This window comes from Gorilla gorilla, chromosome 11 (genome assembly GCF_029281585.2).
Source record: "Gorilla gorilla gorilla isolate KB3781 chromosome 11, NHGRI_mGorGor1-v2.1_pri, whole genome shotgun sequence".
NCBI classification, from domain to species: Eukaryota; Metazoa; Chordata; class Mammalia; order Primates; family Hominidae; genus Gorilla; species Gorilla gorilla.
Window position 1 is genome coordinate 78,456,145 of NC_073235.2, and position 12,654 is coordinate 78,468,798.

General features: G+C 38.1%; 1 protein-coding gene across 6 annotated transcripts in view; it reads right to left on the reverse strand.

Annotated features, from left to right (window-relative positions):
* Window positions 1–11,017, reverse strand: part of LNPK (lunapark, ER junction formation factor) — an 80,506-nt gene extending 69,489 nt beyond the window's left edge. Inside the window, exons 1-4 of one of the 6 annotated variants that reach the window (XM_063695009.1) lie at window positions 10,875–10,992; window positions 3,926–4,014; window positions 1,546–1,587; window positions 595–782 (exon numbers count right to left, since the gene is read on the reverse strand). In XM_063695009.1, coding sequence (XP_063551079.1) covers window positions 595–782; window positions 1,546–1,587; window positions 3,926–3,952 — 257 coding nt within the window. In that variant the 5' untranslated portion in view covers window positions 3,953–4,014; window positions 10,875–10,992. Of the gene's footprint in view, window positions 1–594; window positions 783–1,545; window positions 1,588–3,920; window positions 4,015–10,522; window positions 10,737–10,874 lie in introns of those variants that run through there. The other 5 variants (XM_004032829.4, XM_019022719.4, XM_019022724.3 and 2 more) reach the window with 5 other exon arrangements.
* Between the last annotated feature and the right edge of the window lie 1,637 nt (window positions 11,018–12,654).

Below are 12,654 nucleotides of genomic sequence, written 5' to 3' on the forward strand. Positions count from 1 at the left end.
TATGTACCACACACCATTATAATCCAATGTCTAAACAACTGGTACCCATAAATGCTTGTTGACTGAATAAACAAACTTTTTATTAAATTGTCTCTCAAAATTCTCAGTCATGATACGCCTCCTATACAGTGCTATATTATAAAATATTTCTAAAATAAGGGTCAATTGCTTTATAGCAGTGACCATATAGCAGTAAAATGAAGGGAAGAGAGTTGAGGTGAATATATTCAGAATAATTTGAGCAGTTATTCTTTCGTTTTTACACACCCTGCCCCACTTGCCATTACCCACTACTCCATGCCCAGTGCCCTTCGGGGAGCATGGTCATCTACTAGAAAATCATAAAACATTGCCATATAGAGCAATTATTACTCATATTACTAGGTAATATTCCTCAGGTATATTGGATTACAAATGAAGGTTTAAAACAATTGTTCTACTATTTTAAAAAAATCTTTTCAAATTGTGAAAGAAATTCAAACTCAATCAGATATTACCATTTAATAATAAAGAGACCGAATATACATATTAGATATACATTAAGACTCTCTAGTCAGAAAAGGAAAAGATCAACAAAAAGAATAATTTACTTACATCAATGGAAAAGCAAAAAATGGGAGTGTCATGGCAAGTCTTGCTGTAAATTCATCAGGAAGATACCACAAATATACAATTAAGCATGTAAACAGATAGAGAACTGAGGAATACAGAATTAATCTTCCAACCCATAATTTTTGTAATCTCTGATTTTTTTCCCTAAATTCTTCCAATGCTTGAATTTCCTGTTAATAGAAAATTATTCCATGTTAGTAAATTTCAAACTTCATAAAGAAATTAAAATGTTAAAAAATTTTAGCAGGAAAGATATTTAAGAAAAAACTCTTATTTAAAGTTCAGTAAAGCATAATATCCTAACAGTTTAAAACAAAACATAATATGAAAAAGAAAACTAAAAATGAAGTTAAAAATGTATAATGCTTATTCTAACAAATCATTTTTACTATGCAAAGTTAGTTACTATTTTTAAACTATCAAATTGGCAAAGATTCAGGGAATGAAATTGGTATCGGCAACAATATTTGTTGAGTCAAATAAGTAATAATTCCTCCTATAAAAGGCATTTAAAAAATCTGGCAATAAGAAAAATAATTAATAAAAATTAAAACAGTAACCCATCTATTTATCTCTCAATATTCCCAGAAAATAATCATTTTTGATAATAGTATATAAAAAGCTGTGAAAATTTTGTAGACTGATAAAAACTATTGTACAGTGTCTCATCTATTTTGTCCTACCTGTAACACTGATTTACACCACACTACAGATCTAATTTCATTCTAACTGGCTCTATTACTTGAAACAGACTTCTTAAGTCACTGATAGACTTTGGATTTTTTGAGATCACATAATATTAAAGTTCTCAGACTCACTCTATATCATTTCTAAATTCCCATACCAGATTTGGTCTCCAAAATAATATATACTACAATAATATTTACTTAATACCTAAAATGAATTAAAATACCTCACAGCCAAAGAACATACCTTATCTATACTTTCTAGAACTTCTACAGTTGAAGGTTTTGTCTGTTATACAAACAGAAACAAGAGACAGCATTAAAACTTATCACAAACCTTTACATTTTGATATAATCATTAAAGAACATTTATTTCAAAATTAAATTTTCTCAAATCTTGTCAAATATGCATTCTTGTTTATAACTAAGATTTATTTAAATAAAAATTATAATTGCAAATAGAACTACGTAAGATTAAAGAAATAAGCATTTCCCTACTTAACTTTTTTAATCCTATAAAGACTTTTAATTCTGATAGCTCAATTTTTACCATTCTTAACCTCAATAGAACACACCGTTCTAGAAAGAAACAAATTTTGGCCACGCACGGTGGCTCATGCCTGCACTTTGGGAGGCCAAGGTGGGCAGATCACTTAGGGTCAGGAGTTTGAGACCAGCTTCGCCAACTGGTCTACTAAAAATCCAAAAATTAGCTGGGCGTGGTGGCATGCGCTTGTAATCCCAGCTACTCAGGAGGCTGAGGCACGAGAATTGATTGAACCCGGGAGCCAGAGGTTGCAGTGAGCCGAGATCGCACCACTGCACTCCAGCCTGGGTGACAGAGCAAGACTCCATCTCAAAAAAAAAATTAAATTAAATTAAAAAATTTAAAAAACACGTTTTCCTCCAAAAAAAATTCTTAGGAATGATTACTCAAAAGAATTAACACATTAAAAAAAATTACAGACTAAAAATGGTCTGATTTGCTATTGCTAAAAGTTCACTTAAGACTCTGGAGGTCAAAATCAACAGGTTATCTTCATTCTAAATTCCTAAAGTACTTTTTGCAGATCAGATTTTAAAAGGACATCTAAGAATACTTCATTATAGCAAAGCTTGTTTGCCAACGATATTTTTTATACATCTAGAATGAAAACCAGCCAAAATCACTCATAAAACACTTGAAAAAATATTTACCAATTACATACTCAACAATCCAAGAGGGTAATGAATATCAGTTCATTGTAGTTTCCATAAGAGTTGTTAACATTAGAGTTAACCATATGAAATTGACATTTTGCTAAGTCCAAGCAGTTGAATACTGGCAATTTCATATGGTTCAACCTAATATGAAAGACAAAACAAGAAGAGATAAATTTGATCCTTGGGCGGATTATTATAAGGTCATAACAGGGTCAATATAATGCTGATCCAAAACAAGGCTGTTCCAGCAATAGCCCAAAACCTAAATTGTGTACCAAGTATAGTTAGACTCTATTATTATGGTAATAAGGAGTAAAAAAAAAAAAATAAGTAGTTTATCCTAGACTACCTTATCTCCTCTTACTTTTGAAAAGAGCATTTATATAATTTTTTTTTCTTTTTCTTGAGACAGAGTCTAGCTCTGTCGCCCAGGCTGGAGTGCAGTGGCACAATCTCGGCTCACTGCAACCTTCACCTCCTGAACGGAAGCGATCCTGCCTCAGCCTCCCGAGTAGCTGGGATTGCAGGTGCCCACCACCGTGCCCAGCTAATTTTTGTATTTTTAGTAGAGACGGGGTTATATAATTTATACAATTCATATTTTCGAGCTGTAACTTTGAGATACTTCCTCTAAAAGCTTATCCAATAAAATCAAACTGCATTTCTAATTTTGTTTAACCTATAATTTCTAAAAGCACATGCAGTGTGACTTTAGTCAATATTTATGATAAGCTTCAAGTAAAAAGATACAGTCTGTAAAAAACAAGTATTGTATAGAATACTTTTTTTTTTTTTTTTTTTTTTGTGAGACTGAGTCTTGCTCCGTCACCCAGGCTGGAGTGCAGGGGCACAAGCTCGGCTCACTGCAACCTCCACCTCCTGGGTTCAAGCCATTCTCCTGTCTCAGCCTCCCGAGTAGCTGGGATCACAGGCGCGCAACACTACGCCGAGCTAATTTTTCTATTTTTAGTAGAGACGGGGTTTCACCATGTTGGCCAGGCTGGTCTTGAACTCCTGAACTCATGATCTGCCCGCCTCAGCCTCCCAAAGTGCTGGGATTATAGACGTGAGCCACCACACCCAGCCTAGAATACTTATTTTCAACTACCTTTCAAATAAGCTTGAAACTTAGGAAGTATAAGAAAACAAGATAGCCATTTGCACACAAATACAGAAATACAGAAATAAAAATAATTCATACATCCAAGTGAAATAATTCTGTTAAACAGAGGCATTGGACACCTACAGAACAAATGGAAGTATTAAAATAAAAAAATAGAAAAGTAATTCAAAAGAGAAGAAAAAAGTTAAGGAAAATAGCAAACTACTATTCAAGGCCATAATCAAAGGAGACTTTCACAAATAGCTTTATGTGACACTTTTATATGAGACTCAAGAACTAGCTGTAAAGAAAAGTACCTTACCCTCCATCGAGAAAATAATCCACCCATCTTTTATTTGTAGAAACTGGGCACAATGATAAATATCATCAATTGTCCAAAGGAATTCACAGCTAGAAATAAAGCAAGTATTTAAAATGTTAAGTTAAACACACAGCATACCCATTATAGATGTTGCGATACTGCCTAAAAAATGTTATGAAATATTAATTTATTTGGATGCCACATATATGGAATTTGATTTCAGACAGTTATTGGGATAGAGTCTACCTTTTTTTTTTTTTTTTTTTTTTGAGATGGAGTCTCTCTGTGTTGCCCAGGCTGGAGTGCAGTGGCGAAATCTCAACTCACTGCAACTTCTGCCTCCCAGGTTAAGCGATTCTTGTGGCTCAGCCTCCTGAGTAGCTGGGACTACAGGTGCGCACCACTACGCCTGGCTAATTTTTGTATTCTTGGTAGAGACGGGGTTTTGCTATGTTGGCCAGGCTGGTCTTGAACTCCTGGCCTCAAGTGATCTGCCCGCCTTGGCCTCCCAAACTGCTGGGATTATAGGCGTGAGCCATCGCACACCACCAAGCCCACCTTTTAAAAATCCATTCTTCAAAACCAGAACAGATTTAAAAGTGAAAAAGTTCGAAAAGCTTTTTAAATGACAATGCAGTTTAGAAATGTATATTCTTACCACTTTGCTATTTTCTATCCTTTAAAATAGGTTCTCTATGTTGTTCTGGTAACAAAGTTTTACCATACTACTTTCATACTATACACTTAAATAAAATAATTTCTACTATCCAGCTGTCTCCCAACTAAACTAGTTATCTGGAATAGAAGTGTTTTACAATGTTTAGAATATCACCTTACAAGTAATGAGAAAGCCAGCTGAGTTATGAATAAGAAAATAAGGATTACAAGGTTATCTGTGACCTTTAGCAAATCACTTAATGATTCTGAGCCTTAATTTTCTTTTCTCTTAATTAGTTAATAATACCACCACTTTCTCACAGGATAGTCTATAGTATTACCATCTCACAGATAAGAAAACTAAGTGAAAAGAGGTTTAGTGATTTGCCCAATAGCTCAGAAGAAATATGGCCTAGAGTCCCTTTATCTTCAGATTTCTAGCCTCTATTACTAAACACTGCTGTTCAATGCCCAAATAAACATTTCTCCCTGACATTGTATATAAGTCCCTGAAGCTAGTTGACCTTCAATTCAGCTAGCTCCATAACCATTTCTTTTAGTTGCTTTTCTATGACTCTCGAATGTTTTATAATAGACTCAACAATATTATATTCTAAATCAACTTACTGGACAATGATTACATAAATTTTTATTCTTTTAAGTTGAAATGGTAAAAGCATAATTTCAAACTGACATATTTTAACCAGGTTACAGTTAGATACTTGCCAATGTATAAAACTACTTCTTTTCCACCCCCAAAAAGGTTACCTATGTCATACTTCTCATATTTTTTAACCATAAACATAAACACAAAATAATACCAGTATCAAGTAAGCACACTCACTCTGCAAAATTATTCATATACTGTAATTAGCATAAGGCATAGCTATCTTGGAGTTTCTCAGAAAAGTAACAAAGTGCCTAACTGTAAAATACCTTTACTCACAAAGTAATTTTTAAGGACAGAAACACCTATAATCTGTCCTGAAAAACTCTAAGGTTTATAACTATAATGAATGTTTCAAGTCTTATTTAAGTTGCAATCTAAATATTATTAATCATTTAGTATTTGCTTAGTACTCAAATTTCTAAAATGTGGTTGTAGAAAATCCAGGAACTTTAATGATTAAACTATAAATTTCTATCTGAATTATGACAGTAAGTAAATCTAAAAACCCTCTTGAGATGCTAAAAATAACTACCAAAAAGGTGGGTGAAGGGGGTAGATTCATATGAATCACTTGTTATTCTCAAAATATACATCATTCCACTATTCTGGAACTAGTGTATGGTGTCTAGCAGTGTTCTGTACACAACCAACCTACATATTTTGGTTTGAAGTAGAATTATATCCTTCAATGTCAAGTTTCTAACCATCACACCCTAAGACTGTGATCAGAATTTTTAATATTTGAAATTAATGGCAACAACAATATCAGTTAAACAGTAAGTACTTCATTTCTAGCGGCCCTAAAACAAATGCTCTGTGTGTGTGTGTGTGTGTGTGTGCATGTGTGTGTGTGTATATAAATATAATTTTTTTTTGAGACAGGGTCTCACTGACACCCAGGCTGGAGTACAGTGGTGCGATCTTGGTTCAATACAACCTCCATCTCCAGCGTCAAAGCAATTCTCCCATCTCAGTCTCCAAAGGTATAGCTGGGACTATAGGCATGCGCCACCACACCCGGCTAATTTTTTTTTTTTTTTTGGTAGAGACAGGAATTTCACCTCATTTGCCAGGTTGGTCTCGAACTCCTGGCCTCAAGTGATCTGCCCACCTTGGTCTCTCAAAGTGCTGGGGATTATAGGCATGAGCCACCACGCCCGGCACAAATACTTTATATTAATTTTAGCATTTAGATACTACTATCCCTCCATTTTACAAATGAGAAATCTAAGGCAAGAGAAGTGAAGTAGTGTGCTAAGTAACATCCCAAAGACAGTAAGCAGGCCGGGTGCGGTGGCTCACGCCTGTAATCCCAACACTTTGGGAGGCCGAGGCAGGTGGATCACAAGGTCAGGAGTTCAAGACCAGCCTGGCCAAGATGGTGAAACCCCGTCTCTACTAAAAAACTATAAAAATTAGCCAGGCATGGTGGCAGGTGCCTATAATCCCAGCTACTCGGGAGGCTGAGGCAAAGAATTGCTTGAACCCAGGAGGCGGAGGTTGCAGTGAGCCAAGATCGCGCCACTGCACTCCAGCCTGGGTCACAGAGCGAGACTCCGTCTCACAAAAAAAAAAAAAAAAGAAAGAAAAAAAAGGCAGTAAGCAGCAGAGCCAAACATAATATTTTAGTTTTGATTTTTTAAGCACCCAGTTATTATGAATAACACAAAATCAGAAATAAAGTCTGCTTTGTATAGATTAGATTTGAATATTTATATGTAAAATATATGAAACCACCTCTGACATTATCAAATAGTTGGTAAACAAATCTACTGAAATGAAAAGTGAGTAATAAGCACAAGAAATAGTATTAGTACAATGTATTGTGTAACCCAATTCCTTTATTTGATTACATTTGAGTGTTTAAATCTGCATTAAAGAGAAGTTAAATAATTTGCCAAAATCATGTAGCTCCAGCTAGGGACAGAACTGGTACTAGAAGTCTGCAAGCACAGCCTTTACTTGTTTACTGCATATCAATTTTAAAGTAAGTACAATATGAAATATATGCATAATATCACTATACCAATTTTGACAATTATTTGCTTAAAGAATTGTTTTGGTATTAATGAAACAATCTACATCTTAGCCTCTAAGACCCCTGAAGCAAGGGATTATGCTTTTAAATTTGTACTCTAAAACAATATTAGAGTGATAGTCATTAAATGCCTTATCCATGCTTTCAGGTTCATAATCAAAGAACAGTCAACCGGCACAGTTTCAGCAATTTTTCTATCAAATTCTGATATTAAAGGAACTGTTTTACTGTAATGCATATGTAATAGGTGGTACTTTCTAACAGATGTTAAAACACAACAAAATTAAATAATTAAATCAAATATTTCTCCATAGCTTTAATTTCATACCTCTTCTGTATTCAACCACTGGTGCTCTCCTTCCCACCCAAACATCTTAACTCCAAGTCCTGTGGCCCATCACTTACTGTAAAATCTTGGACAAATCAGTTACTTAACCTATCTGCTACTCAATTTCCTCATCTGTAAAAGAGGGATAGTTAAGGACCCCCTTAAATGTTGAAAGACTTAAATGACCTAATGTATTCTAACCTGTTTACAACAGTGCTTGGCACATAGTGATTGCTCAATACAAACTGTTTTTACTGCTGTAGTTGTAGCTATTTTCTAATCCATCTCTCCTTTCTTTCAAATACATGGGAACCGAATAACCTTTGCATTTCCTTCTGAGGCATAAATTAATTTGCTTGCTGTGGACTGAACAGACGGTTCAACCTCAAGTGACTTTTCTCCAAGAACTCTCCCATGAACATGTACAGAGTGTTTCTTTCCACTGTGATCTGATACCACAACAGGACCTGTCATGACCTTAAGAGTGGGGTGCATCTAAGTGTGTTTTTCTTTTTGTTGAGACTGAGTCTCACTCAGTCTGTTGCCCAGGCTGGAGTGCAGTGGCACAATCTCAACTCACTGCAACCACCGCCTCCTGGGTTCAAGTGATTCTCCTGCCTCAGCCTCCCATGTAGCTGGGATTACAGGTGCATGCCACCACTCCCGGCTAATTTTTGTGTTTTTTTAGTAGAGACGGGGTTTCCCCATGTTGCCCAGGCTGGTCTTGAACTCCTGACCTCAAGTAATCCGCCTGCCTTGGCCTCCCAAAGTGCTGAGATTACAGGCATGAGCAACCCCACCCGACCTAAATGTGCTTTTCAATGAACAATAATGTCGACCACCTTATTTGAATGTTTTCTACTAATGGCTATTTACACTCAGGTTTGGGTGTCAGAATTTTAAATCTTGGGAAATGTTTTTCTTAAATTTTCACCTCACTCCAAGACACATTAAAATAATGCAATAAAATAGATCTGGATTCAAAATATGGCTCAACCACATACTAGCTATGCAATCTTGAGCAGATTACTTAAACTCTGCACGCCTCAGTTATTGCATTTGCAGAATGGTAAAAATATCTACACTTCATAGAATTGTTGTATAAATTAAATGAAATTATGTATCATTTGGCACAGTGTCCGACACATAGTAGTAACTGCTTAATTGTAGCCATTATTATTACCAGAAAACACATGTATTTATATGAAACACATTTCTAACTTCTTATAAAGAAAGCACCTATTTCATAATTCTAAAATTGGAAAATTATATTACAGTTTGTATTTTTACAAAAATAGATTGCTCTCATTTTCTCTAGTATAAGAAATAGAGCAAAAAATTCTGTAGACTCTGCCATTAAATAACCTTGTAGGTCTTTGAAGGAAACAGCAAAGGAAGTTCTATGTTTATCAAATTCCAAAGTTAAGTATAAGCTATTTAATCACCATCAACAGTACCTCCATAACATATTATACTATACAATTCAAGAGTAAAGGTGATTTATTCCAGAACTCTAACTTTCAAATGTCCTAACTGAAAAGACAATTCTGAAATAGCCCAAGCCACATTTATTGCTCCTCAAAAAGAATTTTAATGAAAAGTACACCTCTATTATATATTAAGCACTCTTAATATATAATGATTAGTGCTTGCTTTCATGGTAAGTCAATTTTCATCTGAACTAAATACCACCAAAAAATTACTATTTGATTATAAATGTTTCTATTTGAAGTCATATATTTTTAATAGCCATATAACTTCTCCTTTTCTTGTATTTTCTTGTTTATATGTTATAACATATAAACACTATATAAGTTTATTAACATCATTACTGAGCTGATCTCAATAGATAACAGACAACCGTAAAATTCTAATTTAAACGCACCACTCCTGTTTAAGAAAATGTGTTAAAAGTCATCTTGGTCTTCTGGGGGCTGCTGAGGAAAAGAAATGAGCATTCCCTGCCAGTTTGAACATATTCCTGAAACCAAGCTTACTCACACCCACCAAACCGCTGTTGAATAGTCAATTTTGTCAATGCTGACACCCAGGCCATAAAGGAGGAAACAGTAGACACCGAGCAACACACACCGGAGGCCAACTGGGAAAAGCAGAACACGGAAAACTCAGTGATTCACGGGTCTTGCTTAGTACTGTGAAAGCACCATCAGCAAAGCTGAGTTGACCAATTTCAACTCTTTCTCAATCCGTAAACTATGAACTGATGGAATTTAGATTTGTTTTTCTCCTCCTGCCACGCCTCTGACACTATGCATCTTCGCCCTTCCCCTCCACCCCACAGCCCACCATCCCTGAAATAAGGACAATGGCTGGAGAGTCTCTTCTCTAAGTAGCACGTACTCCACGCCCACACGCTAGAGCCCGGCAGCATGACACTGACAGTTTTCAGTCCCTTCTGGTCTTTCTAACTCTTGGAGCCTCCGCACAACTCAGAAAGAGAAGCGGAGAGAACGCTCAAAGCGGACAGCTAAGCGTAAGAAATGCTAGTTTGGGACCTTCTGACCTCTTTGCCCCACCTGTGTCGAGGTAAGCTCGACACAGGTGGGCCAAAGAGCTGGGGCTCAAGCCAGTCACCACCCGGAATCTCCCAGAACCGAGCTGGAGAAACTACCAGCCCTAGAGGGGAAACAAGGGTTTCAAGACTCCAGCGCCACCACTGCCAGTGTGCTGGGAAATCCAGGCAACAAGGCGGCGAGCCTGGGTCTGCGCGGACCACCGCGCAGCCTGACTAGCAGCCGCCGCAGAGCTCTAGGCCACTTGGCAGGAGGCGGGGGCAGCAAGGAGAGGCAAGCGGGGAACCCGCAGCTTATTTCCCAGGGGCACAGGTCAGCATGCCTCCCCGCTGCAGAGCCCTCCCAACTGCCCTCGCCTTGAGCGTTCTACCTGCAAGAAGCGGGCGCAGCCCGGCCCGGGCGTCCACCCCCGCCAGTCTCGGCCGCCACCGCCCAGCCTGCCTCCAGAGCAGGCAGCAGCCGCCACTGACAGAGAGACAGGCCGGGCCAACTCCTTCCCATGAAACCCCGCGCTCCAGCCGCTCGCCAATTGGCGCCGCGGTCGGCGCGCGCCGCTCCCCCGTCACGTGACCGTACCCCGGGCGGGTAGTTGTTGGGGCGGGTGGACCGGGAGGTTAGGAGCCTGTGTTTGTGGCCTCCGCAGCCAGCTTAGGCTGCTCGGTGTCGTGTCGCAGTTATGTACTGCCATTTATTGTGACTCTTAGAATATAGTTATTTCTTACTCTTCCGCTGCCTCCTTTGCTTTTAAAGCCTGTTCTGCCAAGTCTCGCTGGAGAAGGAAACCCCTGAAACTGGTCCTGGTGGTCTCAGACCGCCGCGCGAGCGAAGAGTGGGGAGGACAAAGGTTGGGGAGTTGAGAAGGATGGAGATGGGTGCGTCTGGAAGGGAGTCCGTCCTGAGGAGTCCCCCATCAGCTGTCAGCCAGCCAGCAGCAAAGCAAATTAAGACTACACGGCTCCGAAGAAGCCAGTTCCCAACCCAGCCAGTGGAGAAAAGTCAGCCTGGTCCCCAGGAGTGCTTGAGGCTCTGTCACTCTTGGACGTCAAAAAGGGTCATTTGATGACTGGACGCTTACCTCACCGGTGTGAGGTAAGCTTCAAACGCCGTATCATGTTGCTTTAAAACCTGCGGGTAACAGCATAAGCTGAGTTTTCTATCTTAGAACTCTTAACCCCAAGAATACTCTTCGCAGGCCCTGATAGGTGGACCCACAAAAATCCACTCAGGCTATATTTGACTCGGATTTGAAACGCTGCCGAAATGGTATTAAGTGTCCTCCTCAACTGGAAGAGACAAATAACAAATGATGCCTGAATGAGAAAAAGACTAGACGTGCACACAGTAATGTGTGAGCAGGGAAACTTCATCGAAGGTTTTTATCATGCTTTACCCCATGTGCAAACATTTTTCATGGGTTTTTTTCTATTTTTTATTTATTTATTTTTCTATTTATTTTTTTATTTATACACAAAAAAGTTTCAATGATTTTTAAAGAGTGTAATAGTTTTAATATGTAACATTTAAACTTTGACGATGCAAACAGGTAGTCAAGAGAAGCAACTGAGCATTGTTTGGTTGGTAAGAAAATTTATTATACTAGAAGCTACCACATAATTCACTGTGCAATTTGCTTGCCCTAATTGCCTAAATATTTAGTTACAGTTCTGTACACTTGCGAGGATGAGGGGAAGGGAACTAAAGTTTAGTGTGTCACTGTGGATCAGGCACTTTCCAAATGTAGAAGAAAATGAACAGAAACATTTCACCTGTTTTGATGTGGAAATTTAACCTTTTTGTTTTTCAACCTTTGCTGTTGCAAAGTATTAAAGTCCTGTGCAGTTTTGCAAATATATCTCACCGCAGAAAGATCTCCTTTCCTAAGAAGACTGGGAAGAACGGCTTTCCACTTGCCAGTAATGTGTCCTCTGGTTTCAATTGAGCCATCAGTGTCTGTACTCCAGCCTGGGCTACCAAGCGATACCCCACCTCTGAAAAAAGGGTAGCAAGGGGACAGAGAAGAGCTGTCTGGATACACGAGATTCCAAAAACCTAATCCTGAGATAAAATTCCCTAGGGAATTGCTCTACCGAGAGTAGAGATTTGACCTGGCAAGAGAAGGGAGAGAAGTATTTAATCATTAACTCTTTTAATCCTCCCAACAACCTTTTTAGTATCATTTTTCAAATGAGGAAACTGAAATGTAGAAAAATTATGTACACTGTTGAAGGTAACACTAAACCACTGCCTCCTTCATATCAAGAATAGTTCATCGAGCAAATAAAGTGAGGGAAAGACATTACAAGCAGAGAAATCAACATACACACTATTGTGGCTGGACTTCAGGCTACAGGGTGGTTCTAAATATTTATTGACAAGGCCCTGTGTTAAGTGCTGAGGATACAGAGATAAATAAACCAGCTGTCCTAAAGCCGCTGACGCTAGTGAGAGAAACCTTAAAAAAAATACAATGCAGACTAAATAAGTGCTGTGATAGAGGCTAAT